The following is a 24,141-nucleotide window of genomic DNA, read 5'->3' as shown; positions in this document are numbered from 1 at the left end:
CTGGAGTGTTGGGGTGCCTTGAGGGCCACGTTTGGGAACCACTGAGTCAGGTAGTTTCAGATCACACCGAGTATGGTCCTTGTATGAGCGGCACTCCTGACCAACACCTGTTTAGAATCTATTAAGACTGGCAGAAGATTTAGTGAACAGTGACAGAAATCTGGTAGTGATACAGTGACTTTCTGTCTGCTCTAGTTGTTCATAGATTCCAGCCCCCTGCAGCTGTGTTATAAAGTAGCTTTACCTGTCCTGCTCTCTGCTAAAGACAGCAGAAGCTCTTCAGACACATTAGAACACTGTCCCAAATAGGTACTAGGATAAGTAAAAAAGATGAGAGCACATATTACTGTGATATCCCTGCCCCCGTGTGTGCATGACTCCACTAATCTACTCAGTGCATTTTTTTTTACAAAGCAATTTTGCCCAGCTGTCAGCACTCATTTTACAATTGGCATTGTACTGAAGTCAGCTGCATTACGTGCTCGGAAATAAATGTGGATCTTCGCCTGTGTTTAGAGCATCTGTGCTACCGCATTTTCTCAATTCATCCACTAGTGAAAGTACTGGTCATAGCTATTGTCACACATTTATATATCTATACCTGGTGCAAGAGATCCATCAGAGCCATCGCCTGATCTCTGTGTACACACAACACTGAATAACCTGCAGTTCCCTCTAAGCATCCTCTTGGAACACTTAACCTACGTGCTAATGCCCAGTTACACACATTCAGCTACAAGTGGAGGTGTGGGTGAGATGCCCAAGACTCCAAATTACCTCTAATTACATATGCTCAGCTCAGACGTATGCACAATGTGAAAAAAATGCAAGTTTCCATCAGAAAAGGGACTGCTTGCAAGTGTCCTCATACTGTACATCTAGCCTCAACATGCCTCACAGTGAGAGATGCCTGGCACAATTGAACTGAACGGTCCCAAACAGCTTTGCTAGCATTGGGCGGTTATTTTATTTTTTATAATTGCCATAAATGCAACTTAGTCACAACACAATGTGCCTAGGATGCACCAGGAGATTGTGCTCTTTAGGTTGCTATGCAACACTTCCATGTGTGACTGTCTGTATACGGGACACATAAAATATATACTGCACTCTAATATTTCAATGTGTTAGCAGCTCCAGTAATATATAGATATTTTGGGTAGATGATAATAGAGCGCTTATGTTATATGTAGAATGCCGATACCTGTGAAAAATAAAAGGTTAATAAAATGTTTACAGCTCCTTTAATTGAAGTTGTGCTGGAGTTTGTTTTCAGGAGTAACTGCTATGAGGGTTCCGATTCATTATCTGGTTAATATACTATCTGTGAGCTAATGAGTGGCTGTCCCTACTAGCCCTACCTCTTAAACACTTCAGTCACCGTGATGCTGTCCAGCTTGGTTCCCTTCTCGGCTCAGCTTGCGGCAACAGTCAGTGTTGGACGCTGATATCACCTCCGCTTCTTGTACTCCTTATACTCAACAGTACGCTCTATGCAGAGTAACCAGATATTGAATCGGAAACCTCATCGCAGTTACTCCTGAAAACATAAACTCAAACACAACTTCAATTAAAGGAGCTGTAAACATTTTTATTAACCTTTTATTTTTCTCAGGTATGGGAGTTCTACATCTAACATAAGCGCTCTATTATCACCTGTATACGGAGCATAACAGAACCTGTATTGGAAAAAAGCTGCAGCAGATTCAGAGATTCAGTCTCAAATAGATAGTGTCGTATATCAAATTAATCAGCACAGTCTCCTGGTGCATATCAGCCACATTGCTTTACGACCAAGATGCATTTTCGGTAAAAATTACGCCTGGCGCCAGCTGTCTTTTATGTGGCCTGGCAAGCCGAGAGGGGCTGTGCAATATTAAAGATCTAAATTGCGCAGACTTGTTGGATGCAGCCTGTGGTGCAGAAATACAGAGCCTTCACCAAAACCCCAAAATGACCGAAGTGTAGATACAAGACCTGCCACACAATGGCGCCACCAACAATTATTAGGGATTTAATAAAATTTTCTTACACATAAAACGGGTTGTTCCAATTCAGCAGGTGTTTGGAAGTTCTTAGTACTGAAACTCAAGAAAAATCAAACCTAGTGCAATAATGTTTAAAAAGGCACTTTATTGAAGGAGCCGAACTCGCATTTTAAGTGAATCAGGTAGACATATCAAACCGTATAGGTGTAGTAATGATCTCGGACTCCACACAGGTTTTGTTCCCTCCTTTTTAGTATGGTAGCCATACATCAGGACGATTATCAACCGTTTGCTCCCACACTCTAAAAAACGTCCAGAAACGGTCTGTCCAACTAGTTGGGAATATCAAACCTGTTTGATTTTCCCAACTAATCGTTCAGGTGTAGGGGGAACTGAACGATAAGTAGGCTGACACTGACCAGCAGTGTCCACCTACTTCTTCCCCATCACTGCCAGCTGGGCTGCCCCTGTCAGCCCAGGATCCCCAGCAGCGGCAGTACTGTGGAGCGGGAGCCGGTTCAGGGGCAGCCGCGGCAGTGTATTACTGCTGCTGGGCTGCCCCTCTCACCCCGGCAGCGGCGGTAAAGAATTGGGAGGTTCAGGGGCAGCTGCGGCAGTCTATCACTACTGCCTAGCTTCCCCTGTCAACCTGGCATCCGGAGGCAGATAGTCTGATAGGATGTCAGCGGGGAGTGAGAGCTTAGAGCTGCCCCCCCCCCCCCGAGCTACAGGTGCCCCTGACTTACTAACAGGAGACTGGAGCGGGAGCTGCTCCCGGACTGCTGCAGCAGTTCAGTACTTTAAGTCTGCCCATCAGCCAAGCATTATCAGCAGCGGAGCGGGTAGAGGACCGCACCGTTCTGCTGAGGGGTGACGGAGAGTATGGGAGACAGATACGGGATTCCGCTGTAAGGATTGTGTAACCCATATTTTAATGTCCCTGAATTAATTTCCCCATCACCATTATTGTAATTAATACAGTAAATATAAAACCACTTATATACAGAGCACCTACTGTATGTGCCAGATATGCTATACAACAATTACAGTGCTGGTTATGTGCGCAGATTACCCGTCTGCCTATCCCGTCTTCCCCCATCAGACGGGACCTCTACTTGGCGTAATGCGTGTAAGGGGCTCTACTTTTTGTAAATGTGTGTAAGGGGGGCTCTACCTGGTGTGATGTGCGTAAAGGGCTGTAAACGGCGTAAAGAGTGTAAGGGTTGTACCTGGTGTAATGTGACAGAAATGTCAGTAACTGTATCACTTTATGTATGTGCTTATGGTAGTTGCAACTTGCGTATATAAAGAAACAAAAGTATCTATTTGTTACCTTCAACAAAGGTAAATTATTTCAGTAGTAATGCAGTAGTTCAACAGTTCAGTCCTGTTCCCTAGATAACAGGAAACCTGTAAATAGCATAAAAAAGCATATTGAAATATATTTCTAAAAAATGTTTTATTCAAAACATGCAAAGTAGGCACACACTATCCGCCTACTACTGTGACATCATGAGTTGGAGAAAAGTTGGCTGGTTTGATGAAAAAGTTGGCTGGGTTACTGGATGGATGAAAAAGTTGGTTAGGTGTGTGGGGCAGCGTTTTAGTTGGACAGACATGTTGGATGGTTGGTCTGATGTATGGATAGCATAAACTACTAAAACTTGAAGAGAAGTGGAATAATAGTACAAGATTGTATGGATAAGATAGAGCAATTTAATACAATCACACTCACATAGACAATTAAAAAACAGCATATATCACCAATGGGACTAAACCCAGGATCATCATCAGCAGGAAGATGAATTTTCTGCGTCCCGATCAACGAGGTCTGATGTCCGGTGTGATGGTGTCCCTTGTTACACCTGTTTTATGTGTAAGAAAATTTTGATAAATCCCTATTAATTGTTGGTGGAGCCATTCTACAGGTCTTGTATCTACACTTAAGCCGAGAGGGGCCGTTTGGCACAACTGCAACAATGATGCATTAGAACACATCTGTATAACAAATCGTGTCAATGTATTTGAGCATTAATGTGTGTGTGAATGTTACAAAATGCCTTTGGATATTGCTACAACTTGTATTTTAGACTTTGGAACTCTTTAATTCTAGTCAGCAGAATTTACGGTCCAGCAGTGTTCTTATCCTATATTAACTGCCCCATCTTCCCCTCAGGTGAATGGATGGGACATGACTATGGTCACACACGACCAGGCCAGAAAGCGTCTGACCAAGAAGAATGAGGAAGTTGTCCGACTCTTAGTGACCAGGAAATCCTTGCAAGAGGCTGTCAGACATTCAATGAGACAATAGAGATTTGATTACTGTGTCCATCCCTTCATAAAATGTCCGTGCCCTAGTTAATGTACAGGCACATGTGTAAGGCAATACGTGAGTTGGTGACGTTTATGGGAATTCTAGTTCAGCACCAGCTCATTTGTTGATATTTGCCAGTGGCCACGTGATATTTTACCTTTCAGATGTGAGGTAAATAATAAATAGTGTAAATTGTTCCACCATATTATCACCAGAGTTTGATTTTCATAAACTGTCAGATTTGTTAGCATATCTTGAAGTCTTTTTTTTTTTATCACTGATCATCATTGTTCATTCCTTAGGATTAATATTTGAATAATAAGAAATAACACAAATTTCAGCAATTACTGGGAAAGGCTAAAATAGTTTTACACAAAACTGTTCAGAACGTTTTATTTGTATTATATGTAAAGCCACTGAATTTAACATTCTAGTTAATCTGTCGGCTGTATCCATATTCTTATTAAGTAATTAAATGCAGACACAGAATGTGTTACCCCCTCCGTCTCTGTACATAGAATTTAAGGAGCTGCTGCTATCTGGACTGGTGAGCTAGCCATCAATGGCTCCAAGCTACCACCACTCTACGCTTATTTAAGCAAAGCTATATCTTTAATTACGTACATTATGTCACTGTAGGTAATATTTGTTAATGTAAGTGCAAGGTGTTTTTTTTTTTTATTTATCAGTTATCTGAAAGGTGGCCATTAAGAAGCTACACACATGAAAGATTTGAGTAGGATTATTTCCCCATGAAAAAAACCCTACAGTATCTTCTTCATCTTTTACTTTGCCTATGCAACTCTCAACTATCTCACTTTAGAGAGTTGCTCTCGTTTAGTTAACAAGAGCACCTTAGCCTGGTTAGGCCTTTGTAGAAGCTCCTTAAAGGCTACTTAACCCCAAAATTACTCTGGTGTAGCCTAAAAGTAAAATATTACCCAGACATTCCAGCACGGATCTCTTTCATAGGAAAGTTTTTTTACCTCTCCAATCCTGATAGCTGAAGCTCGACCCACATCCGTGTCTTGATGCATCCAAAACTGGTAAAACAGCTGAGACTATACCATCATTGCCCCACCCCTGTGTATGAAGTAACCAATCTACACAGTGCATACCTGCAGTGCAAGTCTGTCAGTCACCTATACAGCAGCTCCCTCCTAACATGGCTGCCTACTTTAAAGGAGTGCCAGTGAGCATGGTGGGCATATTTAGTTACGTATGAACTGTCCAGTTATTTCATGTATCTATGCAGCAGAGTAATACACAGCTTTTCAGGTGTGTCTGTGCATTCAGTGGAAGATTTTCTTCCCCTTTAAGTTCAGTGGCTTTAAGTACTAATATTTTGTATTTTAATTCCTAGTTTTATTACAATTTTAAATGGGACTAAATAATTGTAGAATACATGATATATATAGTCTGAGTTTTCTGGTTTCCACTCTTATTAAAGTAAACTTGTAAAGTTAATAGCACATAGCTGAAGTAAAGTCCTACTCTGTACTACAACTTCTCAGCAAATTATAATTTATTTATACAACTCATCCAGCGTTAAAAGTAACTTTTTCTTTTTCATTATTTAATCTGTATTTTTTGCAACACACGTTAAAATACACATTGTGAAGATGAGACCTATACAGATATGCACAATACAACAGACCATAAGACTAGATTTATGTAACCACTGGCCATCCATTTTGTATTGTGTATGTTGTATCTGGGGACACAACCCAAGCTTTGTCATAAGGACCAATCATTTTAGAAAACTGGTGATTACTAAATGTACTATGGGGAGCTTTCTGTGAAGAAGTGGCCATAGGTTCTGCAAAATATTAACCACTATTCAGTTTGTCTGGCGTTACAAGGACTATCTGGCGTTACAAGGACTATCAGTAATGATGCATGTACCAAAGACCTATACTAATCATATTGTTCCTAATGTGGTTTTGCTAATTACAATTTTTTTTCCTTTCACTAACAAAATATTAAAGGGGGTGTTTGTAACGTTCACTAATATGACAGCATTTCAGGAACTTTGTGTGGCAGACAGTATGTGACCTATAGCTGGGTTAATTGTTGTATAACACACACCAAAGGGCCGGATGTACTAAGCCTTAAAAGTGATACATTTCACAGTGATAAAGTACCAGTCAAGTCATTTTTCAAACGTTTCAAACGCAGCCTGTAACATGGCAGTTAGGAACTGATTGGCTGGTACTTTATCACCGTGAAATGTATCACTTCTCAAGGCTTAGTACATCTCTTTATGTATTCTGAATGGTCAATAATGTTAAGACTTGCTTAATGCCACTATATACAATATTGAAAGTTTAGTTATGATATGGGGACCTTTACATACGTATATATAGGTGGGTACACACTAGGCGATGTGCTCTATGAGTGACGTCGCCTAGTGTGTTCCGGGGTGGTCGGCGGCAGTGCTGGGGAGGTTGGCGGCAGTGTGTACACACCGAGCGATATGCAAATGATATTGCTGAGTGACGTCACACCTTGGCCGGGCCGTGCATGCAGTTATTGGACGACAGTACAAATTGAGCTGCATGCACGGCCGGCAGCAAGGGTTGCCTGTTGGCGGTGGCATACACACTTAACGATAAAGTAAACAACGCCGGTCAGGAAGGGTCAAAATAAACGTTTAATTTATCGCTAAGTGTGTACCCACCTTATGTGTGAGTGTCTCAAAGTGCCTTCTACATTGGATTAATTCTTGAGCCTTAAACACGAAGTGATACATTGTGCTTTCTTTTGTAGTGCCTTCTAGTACAGAGTTAGGTCTGTGTGCTGCAGGTGAGTTGCAGGCAACTGTGCCAGACAGTGGTATTGCCTTTGGGAAACAAATATTCAGAGCTTTACATATATAACCTTAAATGACACAAGTGTAGCTGTTTGTAGCAAGGTTATTACATAAATATATGTAAGTCTACTTGCCACCATAAGACTTGGATGCCAGTTTTTAAAATGCTATTACTTTAATCTGCATGTACGTGTGATGCAGCTGTCTGACCACAGATACTCAAGAAATAAGGCCACCCCGTTATATTGGATGGGAGTATGAGGGCTGCTCAGCGATGATTGATGCTTTTCCAGTATACCAAATATGCACTATCCTCTATTGTTGATACCTGTAGGTCTAAGACATTTGGAATTGTAGTTAAACATTTACAAAGAAGCAACTTGTATCATTTCTATAGCATCCATCCCTTCTGTTTCTTTAGAATGACCGACTCCGTCATTTGTCTGGTATAGGAAACATACATTTTGGAAATTTTGAGAAAATGTTATGTTTTACTTGACTGGTGCATACTGCCATAGGGTGATGGTTTAGGTTAATGCTAATCAACTACACATTAAATGCTTAGCAGGGCAGTAACTATGGGTGTGCGGGCAGTGCTGTCTGACAGAACACAGGGCTTGGAGGGGCATCATTGCTGCCCCATGTCCCTTGCTTCTGGAACAGCACGCAGCAGTCAGTATGGCTGATGCAACACAACCCAGAATGTCCTTTGGGCACTCCAAACAGGCACCCTGCAGTCTGTACAGCTGTCCTCAGAACATTGCTGGCGGCCCCACCTCCTCTGCGCAACGATGTTATGCGCTTAGGAAGCGGGAGTGGCACATGGTGCTCTGGAGCCCTATTACGCTGCTGCTTAGACGTATCTGTACTATCTGAGAATTGCACAGCCTGAAACTGTCATGCATTCTAAAAAGAGTTCTTTGAAGTTGCATGATTAGAGTGTACCCAGTAGCTGCACACTAAGGAGGCAGCCATTGCATGGGCTGAACCAATACTCGTGAGAATATGGCCTGTCAAATTTACTAGAACTTGGTGACCTCATCACTGAGGCATAAGCCACATTTTGCATCATGCTTTAGTGATGTCGCTAGTTCCTAGTGAATTGATAGGTTGCTTTCTCAATAGCTACTGACTGGTTTAGCCAACAAAATGTCTGTATGGACTACCACGCTTCATTCTTACAAAGTTTTTAAATTTTTAGTATCTGTCATGAAAATTTTCTATAGGTTCTGTAAACCAGGTCTTAACGTCTGCCAGACTAAGCATTGACCTGTTGGGTGTTCTATAGTTGGACAGCTGCATCAGTCTGTTTTACCCGTTTGCATACATTTCACTTGTTCTTTTTGTTTTGTCTGTTACTGTCCTGTGGTGTTAAGGTGGTTTAGAAAATGATCTGATGTCAGAGGCAATTCCTGTGAATACTACTCCCTCTAAATGCTAATTTTATACACTAACTCTTTGCTTCATTCCACTAATGCAGTGATGGGGAACCTTTTGGCTCTCCAGCTCTTGCTGAACTACACATCCCAGCATGCCCTGCTAGTTTTGCTATTTGGTCATGCTAAAACTGGGCATGCTGGGATGTGTAGTTCAACAACAGCTGGAGTGCCAAAGGTTCCTCATCACTGCACTAATGCATATAGGGGGTAATTCAAACCTGACCGTAGATGTGCACATCTACGATCAGCTTCCCTGACATGTGGGGGGACGCCCAGCACAGGCTAGGCCGGCCCGCATGTCAGGCCCCCTTCCACCCCCCCCTTCCCCGCAGAAGTACAAAAGCTGTGCGCTGGCTGGGAGATACCCGTCGCTGCTCGGGTCGCAGCGGCTGCGTGTGATGTCACGCAGCCGCCTGCGGCCTGCCCCCCCCCCAACAGTCCGGGCACGCCTGCGTTGCCCGGACCACGCCCCCTAAATGGCGGCCAAACTCCGCCGGCCGGCCCCCTCCCGCCCAGCGTCCGCCTCTGTCTGTCAATCAGCCAGAGGTAATCACTAGACAGCTGTCCGCTGTTTGGCATGCGTCGGCGCATGCGCAGTTCAAACCCGATCAGTGTCTTGCATTCACTGTCGTGATTTGCCCCAGAATGTTGATGGCAATTACTGCTCATAGGGCCTGATCCGTAGATGGTCACTAAAGGCACCTCCACTGTGTCTTTGAACCCAGCGACTGTGCTAAACTATGCAGAAACTGTAGGTAGCATCTAGTTTCAAAAGATGCCCACTGCAAGCTGCTGTGATCATCTGCTGCATCTGAAGATGAAGCATTGGATTCACTGCATGAACATCGGGCGGCCATTGTACGTCTGAGTAATCCTCAGGGTGTTCGGGAAAATCATGCTACCGGGGCCAGTGGATCTGTATCCAAGGACGGAGTCGCTGGCTTTGGCATGCCCATAAAATGGGGCCGGTATTCCTAATAGCAGACTGTAAACTCCAGTATTTATCCAAAACGTTTGATATATTAGATTGAGGGCAGTCTCTTATATAACTTCAAGGGGCCAAATGTGAATTTTGGGGGAACAGTGGGTAATGCGCGTAAGGGGCTTTTATGAAAACTACATTTTATAGTACTGTTTATCAAAATGGAAAAGGGGTGGTGTTACCCAAAGCTGTCAGATTTTGGTTTTATTACTAGACTCTATTCTAAAATGTAACTGTAGCATTTAAGGTTGCTATTAGATTTAAATAATATTACACTACAGTGTAGTTTCATCGGTTCTTTCTTTCTGTATTTCCATGTTTGCCAAATTCCACACTTTGTATATTTCCATAAAACTTATTTGTCCTTTTGTGTCTTCTACTGAATAATCACAACTTCCTGTAGATCTTCTGTCCTCTTTGTTTTGTTTGTAATATGTATAATTACTGTACAGTTTATAAGACCACTTGTGCATTAATGGACATCCATAAAGGAAAGATGTACTATTCAATACACTCAGACAATACTAATTTTGCACTGCTGACCAATCTGTGCCAGACTGACCATGTATTAAGGCATACGTTATTTGTGGTTTTTATACTGTTTGTACACAAAAATGGAATAAAACACAAACTGGATTGTAAAAGTTGTCCTATATTTGTCTGTCTTGTTTTTCATCATGTTTTAATTTTCTTTTCTTTGTCTACTGTGATCATTGTCTGTAACATTTCTCAGTATAAGGCAGAGGTTCCCAAACACGGTCCTCAAGGCACCCCAACAGTCCAGGATTTAGAGCCAGAAAAAGTGGAACGGCTCCCAAGCGCTGCTTTATATGTATACACGAGTAACTTCTCTTAGAATTCCAAAGACAAATCCTCAAAAGAAAGAAAGAAAGAAACATATTCATGCAATGTCAATATGTGTATTATTCATTCGTATAGATGATCCTCAACTGACCTCTGGGCTATGTTTTGTACATTATCCTCTTGTTTAGTCCAGGATTTAGGTTTATCCATGGCTCAGAACATATGGTTAAATCAAGTCACCTGTGGCCAAGCATGGATACATTTAAAACCTGTACCGTTGGGGTGCCTTGAAGACCGTGTTTGGGAACCTCTGGTATAAGGGTTACCAACATTTCCTATATATAGTTTAGGAAATCTATTATGTTCTACATACAGTATGCAGTTCACCAAATGCCCAGTAATGCACTTCTATTAATACTTATATGCAATGCTTTTTTTCTGACAATATGCAGTGGCAGTACTTACTGTATTTGTAGAATGTTTAAGTCTTGAAACCGGAAGTTCCAAGTTGTCAGGTACTTGTTCTTCTATCCATGGGAAGGGAGATCTTTCCTCATCATTTCTTTGACTGCCAGCACTTCTCTCTACTAATCTGTTTGTCAGACTCAAATCATTGGGCCGGATTCAGTTAACTGCAGAAACCGGATTCTGCCGCAGCCTATGGAGGTGCAGCTTGCGTCTAATTGAATCCGATCCGTTGCGTGAAGCTGTGTCTGGCAAGTCCCTGCAGTGCCTCTCGCCATCTTTCATTCCAGTTACATTATGGGGCAGATGTATTAACCTGGAGACAGCATAAGGAAGTGATAAACCAGTGATAAGTGCAAGGTGATAAACGCATCAGCCAATCAGCTCCAATATGTAAATTAACAGCTGATTGGATGGTGCACTTATCACTGGTTTGTCACTTCCTTATGCCGTCTCCAGGCTTAATCGATCTGCCCCTATATACTGTACCTATCCACAGAACCTCCAACAAGGGAAGCGGTTAGTTTTCCGGCAGTCAGGATTCCAACGCCGAAATCCTGACAGCCAAGGGAAACCCGTTGGTTAGAATCCCGACCGGGGCCCGGAATCCACACTCGAGGTGGTCCACGCCACCCCCCCCCCATGGGGGAATAAATTAGTGTTGATCGCCACCAGGGTCCGAAGCGTGGAGAGCCCGCGAGGGGACACGCTGTGCTTGCCGTCAGGATCCCGCCTGTCGGAATTCCGGCGTCTGTCTTATGACAGCCAGGATCCCAACCGTTGGGATCCCATACTGAATCTTTCAACAAGCCCACACTTCCTGACATTTAATACTATAAGCAGGTGCATGTGTGAAGATATCTGTGTACCTTTTTTATTATTACATCTAACATTAATGCCCAATAGTTTTAATTTCAAAATGTCAGGCATACGGGCCAGCAGTAAGTCTCTGCTCATTCACACATAAATAGAATTGTTTGATAATATAAACAAGTTTTGAGTTTGTTTTCACGGCAATTTTTGAGAAGTAAAACTCCAGGGTAAAATAATGCAGACTCCATCCAAACTTGAGCAATGTGCACTTGGGGTTAAAAAAAAAACAACCCAAAAAACATTGTAAGACTACCTTATGGTGCACATTCAACAACCTGTGAGCTGTACCTTTATTAAGCAATGATTTTAAGCATTTAAAATGCAAATTATTTTTTTTAGGAGTTTGCTCTGAATTGGTGGGTTACATAGAAACACAGAAACATAGAAATTGACGGCAGATAAGAACCACTTGGCCCATCTAGTCTGCCCCTTTTCTATCCTTTAGGTAATCTCAACCCTTTTTGAACTTTAATTCTTTGTAAGGATATTCATAGAATTAAGGTTCAAAAAGGGTTGAGATTACCTAAAGGATAAAAAAGGGGCAGACTAGATGGGCCAAGTGGTTCTTCTCTGCCGTCAAATTCTATGTAACCCACCAATTCAGAGCAAACTCCTACTACACTTCCTAACGCTCCCCAAAGTGTCAGGGAGCATTGGGTCTGACTGTCATGACAAATTGTGTGTGTGTGTGTGTGTGTGTGTGTGTGGGACAATGATTACTGAAGAGCAGTGGCAACAAGTATGTATGCAAATCATAGGATTCTTACCAACACTGAAGCTTTATATGATATACAGTACTATCTTTCATGTAGTGTGAGTTCTCAACCTCTCTTAAGAACCACTGATAGGTCATGTTTGTTTGTGGATTTCTGCCTGTGGAAACAGCAAAGATAATTACTGACCCAGCAAAGTAGATTAACTTTCATGTGCACAATTAAAGAAATCCTCAAAGCATGACCTTTTGGTGGTACAAATTCCCATATCCACAATGCTTAGGACCAGAAGTATATTGGATTTTTCCATATCTTGTAATATTTGCATACCATGAGATTTCTATTGGATGGGACCCAAGTCTAAACACAGAATGCATTTATATTCTATATAAACGTAGCCCGGAGTTAATTTTATACAATATTCTTAATAGTTCAATGTACACAAACTTGCATAAAATTATCAGAAAGCAAAGGTGCCAATCCGTACTTGTGGATTAGGGTTGAGGATCCCTGATGTAGAGCACATACTGTAATTCTGAATTTAAACAAGTAAACAGAACTGAAATATTGCTATGATATAAGCTTGTACTTGCCTATATTTCCTACCTCATTGCGGGGTGATACAGAGGTATTGTGGTAGGTGGAATGGGCTTTTTGAGCAGGCTATTATACATAAGATAGATGTGTGGTCATGTGACAAAATAATACAACCAAATACAATATTTCATTAGGCATGTAAATTTATTCAGAATGAGTTTGTTCAAATCACACAAAATAATTTTATTGGTTTAACATGTAATATTGCAAAGTCTTAATGGAGCTAAGCAAAGTTATTTTCAGAAAAAGAAAGTTTTATTTTTGTAACAGTGAATACATTTTTTTCTCTCTCTCTCCCCCAATCCCCAGCAAAAAGTGCATAGTGTTCCACTAACGAACTCAAGTTTCTAGATTCCACACAGCCCATCCAAAAGGCTAATGAGAAACTAAAGTTTCCTTTTGTCTGATACAAAAAAGTTAAGGCACAACAGCGGAGCATCAAAAAAAATCCCCAGTTTATAAAAATAAAATCAAAATTTGATATCTTACTTTAAAAAAAAAAAAAAAAAAAAGTGTGGTCCTCTTTAGTAAACGTTTTCATAGCCCCTTCTTTTCCTGTATAAACAATAGTGCTGTGTTATAAATATAATGTCAAAAATGATCGAGAATAAACCCAAACCAAACTTTGTGGGGTCGCCGAATATTAACTTCCATTCATCTGTGAAAAGAAATAGGATTGTGTCATTATTCCAACCATTCCATGTTATACATGTGACGCTGCAGAAAACCAAATGGTAGATAATAACATTTACTTTAAAGTACAGATCTAGCCATCTTTTTTAAACTGTAATCTCAAAACGGATGTTTTCTCATGTAGAGAAGAGGGGAGGGGCTATGCCAGAGGGTTATCAAGGCACCAATGGTTCAGTTTTTAGGTAAAGCCATGGCTCGTCACAGATAGTTAAATCATAATGACCGAGGTGCTAATGAAGTCACTTGTGGCCAAGCATGGATAAACTTAAAACCTGGATTGTTGGGGTACCTTGAGGACCGCGTTCGAGAACCTCTGGGCTATGCTGTAAAAGAGCATGAAGTGGGCAGAGCTGGTTTAGGGGCCTGTTGTGAAAAGTGGATGAGCTGCTGCATGTGAACATGTTCACTCCCTGCACTATCAGCCCTAATGCCTCCATAAATTTGTGGAAGTATAGAAACTGCATAATTTTATGAGGAAAATTTAAATTGTTTTAATAACTATTTATTTCCAACCATGTGGCCAGCTGTGCATCATCATGATTATGGGCCTATATTTATGTGAAGGACTAGGGTTGTTGTCCAATCAGGGCCTGAGAGAAGGGTGTTACAATGTCTCTGATTGCTACCAGTCACATACTGTAACAATGTATGGTGTTAATTCAACTGCGGGCGATGCCAGAGCAATGTGCTGTTGGAACACCACATCATCCTGAAACTGCATTTTTTTTTTTTTTGTAACCCCACAGGGGTGCATATTAAAATGTGCAATCTCATGGCTACCGTAACTATGGCTATGCACACCCTAGACTGTGGACATAGGGACTGATACTGAGATGGCAGCTAAGAAAAAAAAAAAAAAAGTAAGTATCTTGGTATTAGGAAAAAGCTATGTAGCAATGCAAGGGGTGCAAATACTTTTCTCTAACGTCCTAGTGGATGCTGGGGACTCCGTCAGGACCATGGGGAATAGCGGGCTCCGCAGGAGACAGGGCACATCTAAAAAAGCTTTTAGGTCACATGGTGCGTACTGGCTCCTCCCCCTATGACCCTCCTCCAAGCCTCAGTTAGGTTTTTGTGCCCGTCCGAGAGGGTGCAATCTAGGTGGCTCTCCTAAAGAGCTGTTTAGAAAAGTTTTTTTTTTAGGTTTCATTTCAGTGATTCCTGCTGGCAACAGGATCACTGCATCGAGGGACTTAGGGGAGAGATTTCCAACTCACCTGCGTGCAGGATGGATTGGAATCTTAGGCTACTGGACACTTAGCTCCAGAGGGAGTCGGAACACAGGTCAGCCTGGGGTTCGTCCCGGAGCCGCGCCGCCGATCCCCCTTACAGACGCTGAAGAAGACGGCAGAACGGAGGTCCGGAAAACAGGCGGCAGAAGACTTCACAGTCTTCATGAAGGTAGCGCACAGCACTGCAGCTGTGCGCCATTGTTGTCACACGGCTCACTGACTCGGTCACGGAGGGTGCAGGGCGCTGCTGGGGGCGCCCTGGGCAGCAATATAAGTACCTTATTGGCAAAATAAATACATCACATATAGCCATTAAGGCTATATGTATGTATTTTAACCCAGGCCAGTTCTTAAAAACCGTGAGAAAAAGCCCGCCGAAAAGGGGGCGGAGCTTATTCTCCTCAGCACTCAGCGCCATTTTCCTGCTCAGCTCCGCTGGTGAGGAAGGCTCCCAGGACTCTCCCCTGCACTGCACTACAGAAACAGGGTAACAAAGAGAAGGGGGGCATAAATTGGCCATATATATATATATTAAAAGCGCATATATAGTAAACAACACCTTCTAGGGTTGTTTATATACATTTATAGCGCTTTTTGGTGTGTGCTGGCAAACTCTCCCTCTGTCTCCCCAAAGGGCTAGGGGGTCCTGTCTTCGTTTAGAGCATTCCCTGTGTGGCTGCTGTGTGTCGGTACGTGTGTGTCGACATGTATGAGGACGATGTTGGTGTGGAGGCAGAGCAATTGCCGATGATGGTAATGTCACCCCCTAGGGAGTCGACACCTGAATGGATGGCGTTAGTTATGGAATTACGTGATAATGTCAGCACATTACAAAAGTCAGTTGACGAAATAAGACGCCCGGCAAACCAGTTAGTACCGGTTCAGGCGTCTCAGACACCGTCAGGGGCTGTAAAACGTCCTTTACCTCAGTCTGTCGACACGGGTACCGACACAGATGAATCTAGTGTCGACGGTGAAGAAACAAACGTATTTTCCAATAGGGCCACACGTTATATGATCACGACAATGAAGGAGGCTTTGCAGATCTCTGATGCTGCTGGTACCTCAAAAAGGGGTATTATGTGGGGTGTGAAAAAACTACCTGTATTTTTCCCAGAATCAGAGGAATTGAATGATGTGTGTGATGAAGCGTGGGTTACACCCGATAGAAAATTGATAATTTCAAAGAAGTTATTGGCTTTATACCCTTTCCCACCAGAGGTTAGGGCGCGCTGGGAAACACCCCCTAGGGTGGATAAGGCGCTCACACGTTTATCAAAGCAAGTGGCGTTGCCGTCTCCTGATACGGCCGCCCTCAAGGATCCAGCAGATAGGAGACTGGAAACTACTCTGAAAAGTATATACACACATACTGGTGTTATACTGCGACCGGCAATAGCCTCAGCCTGGATGTGCAGTGCTGGGGTAGTGTGGTTGGATTCTCTGACTGAAAATATTGATACCCTGGATAGGGACAGTATTTTATTGACTCTAGAGCAATTAAAGGATGCTTTTCTTTATATGCGAGATGCTCAGAGGGATGTTTGTACTCTAGCATCAAGAGTAAGCGCGATGTCCATATCTGCCAGAAGAAGTTTATGGACGCGACAGTGGTCAGGTGATGCGGATTCCAAGAGGCATATGGAAGTATTGCCATACAAAGGGGAGGAATTGTTTGGGGTCGGTCTTTCGGACCTGGTGGCCACGGCAACTGCCGGCAAATCCACTTTTTTACCTCAGACCCCCTCCCAACAGAAAAAGACACCGTCTTTTCAGCCGCAGTCCTTTCGCTCCTATAAAAAGCGACCAAAAGGACAGTCTTATCTGCCGCGAGGCAGAGGAAAGGGTAAGAAAGGGCAGCAAGCAGCCCCTGCCCAGGAACAGAAGCCCGCCCCGGCTTCTACAAAGCCATCAGCATGACGCTGGGGCTTTACAAGCAGACTTAGGAACGGTGGGGGGTCGGCTCAAGATTTTCAGCAATCAATGGGCTCACTCACAAGTGGACCCGTGGGTCCTGCAGATAATATCTCAGGGTTACATGCTGGAGTTCGAAAGGTCTCCTCCTCGCCGGTTCCTAAAGTCTGCTTTACCAACGTCTCCCTCAGAAAGGACGTTGGTTCTGGAAGCCATTCACAAGCTGTATTTTCAGCAGGTGATAGTCAAGGTACCCCTCCTACAACAGGGAAAGGGGTATTATTCCACACTATTTGTGGTACCGAAACCGGACGGTTCGGTAAGGCCTATTCTAAATCTGAAATCCTTGAACCTGTACATACAGAAATTCAAGTTCAAGATGGAGTCACTCAGAGCAGTGATAGCGAATCTGGAAGAAGGAGACTTCATGGTGTCCTTAGACATAAAAGATGCTTATCTACATGTCCCGATTTACCCCTCACATCAAGGGTATCTCAGGTTCGTGATACAAGACTGTCATTATCAGTTTCAAACGCTGCCGTTTGGTTTGTCCACGGCACCTCGGGTCTTTACCAAGGTAATGACCGAAATGATGGTTCTTCTACGAAGAAAAGGCGTATTAATTATCCCTTACTTGGACGATCTCCTGATAAGGGCAAGGTCCAGAGAACAGCTGGAAGTCGGAGTAGCACTAACCCAAGTAGTGCTTCAACAACACGGGTGGATTCTGAATCTTCCAAAATCTCAATTGACCCCGACGACACGTCTGCTGTTCCTGGGAATGATTCTGGACACTGTTCAGAAAAAGGTGTTTCTCCCGGAGGAGAAAGCAAGGGAGTTATCCGAACTTGTCAGGAACCTCCTAAAACCAGGAACTGTGTCAGTACATCAATGCACAAGAGTCCTGGGAAAGATGGTGGCTTCGTACGAAGCGATTCCATTTGGCAGATTTCATGCACGGACATTTCAATGGGATCTGCTGGACAAATGGTCCGGATCGCATCTGCACATGCATCAGCGGATAACACTGTCACCGAGAACAAGGTTGTCTCTCCTGTGGTGGTTGCAGACTGCCCATCTGTTAGTGGGCCGCAGATTCGGCATACAGGACTGGGTCCTGGTGACTACGGATGCCAGCCTACGAGGTTGGGGAGCAGTCACAAAGGGAAGAAACTTCCAGGGCGTGTGGTCAAACCTGGAGAAGGCTCTTCACATAAATATACTAGAGCTAAGAGCGATATACAATGCCCTAAGCCAAGCAAGACCTCTGCTTCAGTGTCAGCCGGTGTTGATCCAGTCCGACATCATCACGGCAGTCGCCCACGTAAACCGACAAGGCGGCACGAGAAGCAGGAGTGCAATGGCAGAAGCTGCAAGGATTCTGCGCTGGGCGGAGAATCATGTCATAGCACTGTCAGCAGTGTTCATCCCGGGAGTGGACAACTGGGAAGCAGATTTCCTCAGCAGACACGACCTTCACCCGGGAGAGTGGGGACTTCATCCAGAAGTCTTCCACATGATTGTGAACCGTTGGGAAAAACCAAAGGTGGACATGATGGCGTCTCGCCTCAACAAAAAATTGGACAGATATTGCGCCAGGTCAAGAGACCCTCAGGCAATAGCTGTGGACGCTCTGGTAACACCGTGGGTGTACCAGTCAGTGTATGTGTTCCCTCCTCTGCCTCTCATACCAAAGGTACTGAGAATTATACGGAAAAGAGGAGTAAGAACAATACTAGTGGCTCCGGACTGGCCGAGAAGAACTTGGTATCCGGAACTTCAAGAGATGCTCACGGAGGATCCGTGGCCTCTACCTCTAAGAAGGGATCTGCTTCAGCAGGGACCTTGTATGTTCCAAGACTTACCGCGTCTGCGTTTGACGGCATGGCGGTTGAACGCCGGATTCTAAAAGAAAAGGGCATTCCAGAGGAAGTTATTCCTACCTTGATTAAGGCTAGAAAGGAAGTGACCGTACAACATTATCACCGTATTTGGCGAAAATATGTTGAGTGGTGTGAGGCCAAGAAGGCTCCAACGGAAGAATTTCAATTGGGTCGATTCTTACATTTCCTGCAAGCAGGATTGTCTATGGGCCTCAAATTGGGGTCCATTAAAGTTCAAATTTCGGCCTTATCAATTTTCTTCCAGAAAGAATTGGCGTCAGTGCCTGAAGTACAAACTTTTGTAAAAGGTGTACTACATATACAACCCCCAATAGTGCCTCCAGTGGCACCGTGGGATTTGAATGTGGTTTTAAATTTTCTCAAATCTCATTGGTTTGAGCCTTTAAAATCGGTAGATTTAAAATACCTTACATGGAAGGTAACCATGCTATTGGCCCTGGCTTCAGCCAGGAGAGTTTCAGAGTTGGCGGCTTTATCGTACAAAAGCCCATATCTGATTTTCCATTCGGACAGGGCAGAATTGCGGACACGTCCTCAATTTCTCCCTAAGGTGGTTTCGGCTTTTCACTTGAACCAGCCTATTGTGGTGCCTGCGGCTACTAGCGACTTGGAGGACTCCAAGTTACTGGACGTTGTCAGAGCATTGAAAATATATATTTCAAGGACAGCTGGAGTCAGAAAATCTGACTCGTTGTTTATTTTGTATGCACCCAACAAGATGGGTGCTCCTGCGTCTAAACAGACGATTGCACGTTGGATCTGTAGCACAATCCAACTTGCACATTCTGTGGCAGGCGTGCCACAGCCTAAATCTGTAAAGGCCCATTCCACTAGGAAAGTGGGCGCATCTTGGGCGGCTGCCCGAGGGGTCTCGGCATTACAACTTTGCCGAGCAGCTACGTGGTCAGGGGAGAACACGTTTGTAAAATTTTACAAATTTGATACTCTGGCTAAGGAGGACCTGGAGTTCTCTCATTCGGTGCTGCAGAGTCATCCGCACTCTCCCGCCCGTTTGGGAGCTTTGGTATAATCCCCATGGTCCTGACGGAGTCCCCAGCATCCACTAGGACGTTAGAGAAAATAAGAATTTACTTACCGATAATTCTATTTCTCATAGTCCGTAGTGGATGCTGGGCGCCCATCCCAAGTGCGGATTGTCTGCAATACTTGTACATAGTTATTGTTACAAAAATCGGGTTATTATTGTTGTGAGCCATCTTTTTAGAGGCTACTTCGTTTTGTTATCATACTGTTAACTGGGTTCAGATCACAAGTTGTATGGTGTGATTGGTGTGGCTGGTATGAGTCTTACCCGGGATTCAAGATCCTTCCTTATTGTGTACGCTCGTCCGGGCACAGTACCTAACTGAGGCTTGGAGGAGGGTCATAGGGGGAGGAGCCAGTACGCACCATGTGACCTAAAAGCTTTTTTAGATGTGCCCTGTCTCCTGCGGAGCCCGCTATTCCCCATGGTCCTGACGGAGTCCCCAGCATCCACTACGGACTATGAGAAATAGAATTATCGGTAAGTAAATTCTTATTTTTTTTGTATGCAGGGTAAATACTGGCTGCTTGTGCATGTAGCTCACAACTGATGAACAGCTTTATTGTTACACTGTGATTTATATCAGAGTTTCAAATCTAAATCTCTGCCCATTTTAAATCTGCCCGACCTGCAGTGCAGCATGGTTTTACCCAGGTGCACTTGCTCTTTTTTATGCTTTACTCACACACAGCTCATAATCAGCCCCAGTCAGAAAAATTGACCCTCATAAGTTATTAATAAGTGGAAAACAAAACACATCAATGTGACATGTCTTTGGTGACTTTGCCACACAATTTAAAGTGCCAAGTTATTTTTAAGCAAAGCCAGGTTTGATGGCAAACGTGCAGAAAATCCACCAAATTGGAACCTGTGCCTCTATGTGTCTGCCAAGTGTCATGTGTTACACATTACATACCAGTTTTTTCATCGTAGTGGAACTTTAAACAGTTTTGTTAAATATTAGTTTTGCTGTCATTCATTAAGTCCCTCAATGTCTGTAACAGTCCAGCAAAGCTCTCCTTGCTGCTTCTGTTTGTCCATTTCATGTGAATGGAAAACTAATGAAGAAATATTGACAACACTGTTTGTTTGAAATTAGGGCAACCCACATTGAAAGATACATTGGCCAATCAATTGATCGACCTATATGTGTTTTTTGCCGATCTGCAGGTGTGTCCAAGTAATATGTCTGTGAAAGACGTCTTTCACAGATATATTGCATCTGCTGTGCAACACAGCAGATGGACAATATATCTGCAGATATATTGGTGCATCTTTCTGTATGTATGAACAACCCCCATCTGCATGTATAGCTGCAGATCGACTGCACTGCAGATATATCTGCCACTATGTACCCAGGAGAATCTGCCAGATTGGGAAGAAATCTGGGACCCAGATAATATGATTCATTATTAGTGTTTAAAAGTATACTTCTGTTTATCCCGAGTATTTCTTACCGCTCAACATCTTACAATGTTGGTAATTCAGAATTGATCGCAACAGCAAATTTGTTAGCAGTTGGGCAAAACCATGTGCACTGCAGGTGTGGCAGATATAACGTGCAGAGAGAGTTAGATTTGGGTGTGTTATATTGTTTCTGTGCAGGGTAAATACTAGCTGCTTTATTTTTACACTGCAATTTAGATTTCAGTTTGAACACACCACACCCAAATCTAACTCTCTCTGCACATGTTATATCTGTGAAAGTGCTGATTATTTATCATGTCTAAGAGCGGCAAAAGTGACAAAGGTACACTTACAGTAACCACATAATCCCAAACCTAAGGGTCCAGTTTTTCGGCCTTTTCGGTCGCAAGGAAAAGCGAAGGGAAAAAGTGATCGTAAGCAGCCCCAATACAATAAGTTGGGTAAATCTAAGAAGCATTGGGCTACCAGAGGACCAACTTCCAGACCAGAAGATAATCCATCACCCTGATGGTGCAGGCCTCCTCCTGGGGGACCCCAGGGTAGGGGGCCGGCTTCTTCAGTTTGCACAGATCTGGCAGAAGTCTACAACAGATGCCTGGGTGCAAGAAGCGGTATCTCTAGGTTATGTTTTCCCCTTCAAGAATCATCCTCCTCGAAGGTTCTTCTGCACCAGCCCGTCTTGGTTGGAGGCGAAGGCAAGGGCCTTGCAAGAAGCAGTTCAGAAATTGCTTCAGTCAGGAGTAATAATTCCAGCACCCGCTGCACAACGGGGACAGGGTTTTTACTCCAACCTGTTTTTGGTTCAGAAGCCAAATGGGTCTTTTCGACCCATTCTCAATCTCAAAATGCTAAACAAATACATTTGGGTTCCATGGTTTCACATGGAGACATTACGCTCCATAGTTTTGGCCTTGGAACCAGGGGATTATATGGTATCTCTGGATATTCAGAATGCATACCTACATGTTCCTGTCGAAGTCGAAAATATTACACGCACACCACATGTAAACCCCAAACAGAGTGGCCTCTATTCATGCGTGTTGCCGCCGTGCTTACTTATACGCTACGTACACTGGTTCACGAGCCTTGTATATTGGCGCGTGGTATGAGTATATACGGTAGCATACGCATTCGCACAGAAAAGCCACAAAGACATATTCAATATTCTATTTATATAGTGCAAAATTTACACAGTCTCCACACACTTTTCCAGCAAGTTGTACTCAAAAGATAGAACAACAGAGTTATTCAGCTTTACAGGATGTGAGGGGACAGAGCAAGGTTAGGACTTAGTGTTTGGTATCCAGATGTACAGTATTTTGTGATATACATTCCGGTTGCTATTTGCAGTTGATCGCATGTCTCTGCGTGCAGAAATATAATATTCACTAACTGTTATGATACTGTACTCAGGATATTCGGCGGGAACCCAGTTGCGAACGCCTGCAAGTACACCTGGACCAAGCATCACCCATTCATTCCAACCAACCTATGACCCCTCATGTACTATAAATGACCTGCCCCTTGACCTATGGAAGAAGAGCTTACATTTTCCATTGTATTGTATTTGGACTCATTGTATAAAAGAGAGGCCTCCTGATCCAGGGTTCAGTCCCTATTTCTCTGAGGTCATCTTGCCAAGACTGACTGAGACCTGGATCCGGGAGCGCTCGCGAACAAACATATGTACTATTGGTTGTAGCTCTTCTCTGTAATAATGTTGTATCTTTAATCTGTATCTTGTGAGTAAATACTGTTGATGCGTTGGACCATAACATTTAACTACTGGTGTCGCATTCCATTCTTGTTTGGGATAAGGTGTATCTAGCCACATGTGTGGCTGCATTGTGCGCATAGCTTGCATACATATCTTAGCGGTTATTTGCTTACATTTAAACGGCTGCAGCGGCCCGAGCCACAGTGTGATACGGTATTGCTTTTCCTTGTAAATTAATCAAATTTCACATCCTATAGCAATGTCCCATCAGTGTTATCTCAGGTTCGCTATCCTCCAGCAGCATTTTCAGTTCCAGGCCTTACCCTTTGGGTTAGCCACAGCCCCCAGAGTATTTACCAAGATTATGGTGGTTATGGCAGCTTATCTCCGCAAACGGGATAAGAATTTTTCCATACCTCGACGACCTTTTAATCCTGGCACAATCACAGGAATTGCTCCTGTGCCATCTCCAACAGATAATAACATGTCTGCAGAGGCAAGGGTGGCTCATAAATTGGGCAAAGTCATCTCTGGTTCCGTCACAACGTATGACTCACTTGGGGGCTGTACTGGATTCAAGTCTGCAGAAAGTATTTTTACCTCAGAACAAAATATCCAAGGTACAGTCAAGGACTCAGGAGTTGATACACAGTCAAACAGTATCAATTCACGCAGCAATGCGAGTGATGGGTTTGATGGTGTCAACATTCGACATGGTGTAATATGCACAATGCCACTCGAGGCCTCTGCAGCATCTGATTCTGGCCAGATGGAATGGAGTACATCAGACAATAAAGAAACAGACTATGGTACATTCAGAAAAGGTAAGAAAGTCATTAGCCTGGTGGCTACAGACATCCCATCTAGACAAGGGGAGACCCTTTTGGATATCAACGTAAACAATCCTTGTACACACACAGATAGTCCGGACAGCCAAAGTACTGCCACTCCTAGGTCGTCTGTGAGTGAACAATAATTCAGGCGCACCAGTAATTATAAATCCATAATATTTTTTTATATATATATATATATATATATATATATATATATATATATATATATATATATATATATATAGTAGAAGGTAGAAAGAAGGCAGCGGCACTCCGTCAAAATCAATGGTCAAACGTGTATTAAATCACAAAAACAATGGTCACATAACAGCCAACGTTTCGGGACCCTAAGATCCCTTTGTCAAGGCGTGAACAGTGTTGAAAA

At 43.3% G+C, this 24,141-nt stretch overlaps 2 protein-coding genes across 3 annotated transcripts in view; one reads left to right on the top strand and one right to left on the bottom strand.

The window, feature by feature from the left end:
• TAX1BP3 (Tax1 binding protein 3) overlaps nt 1-10,182 on the top strand; it is a 30,047-nt gene extending 19,865 nt beyond the window's left edge. Inside the window, exon 4 of the mRNA XM_063955829.1 lies at nt 4,165-10,182. Coding sequence (XP_063811899.1) covers nt 4,165-4,302 — 138 coding nt within the window. The 3' untranslated portion in view covers nt 4,303-10,182. The remainder of the gene's footprint in view (nt 1-4,164) is intronic.
• Nucleotides 10,183-13,479: 3,297 nt separating this feature from the next.
• The window catches only part of CTNS (cystinosin, lysosomal cystine transporter), a 48,249-nt gene continuing 37,587 nt past the window's right edge, over nt 13,480-24,141 (bottom strand). For both annotated transcript variants that reach the window (XM_063955827.1, XM_063955828.1), the window contains exon 11: nt 13,480-13,648. In XM_063955827.1, the coding sequence (XP_063811897.1) occupies nt 13,515-13,648 (134 nt within the window). In that variant the 3' untranslated portion in view covers nt 13,480-13,514. The remainder of the gene's footprint in view (nt 13,649-24,141) is intronic.

This window comes from Pseudophryne corroboree, chromosome 2 (assembly GCF_028390025.1).
Source record: "Pseudophryne corroboree isolate aPseCor3 chromosome 2, aPseCor3.hap2, whole genome shotgun sequence".
Taxonomy (NCBI): domain Eukaryota; kingdom Metazoa; phylum Chordata; class Amphibia; order Anura; family Myobatrachidae; genus Pseudophryne; species Pseudophryne corroboree.
The sequence above is the reverse complement of the archived record's forward strand: the minus strand, read 5'-3'. Positions and strand labels throughout refer to the sequence as shown.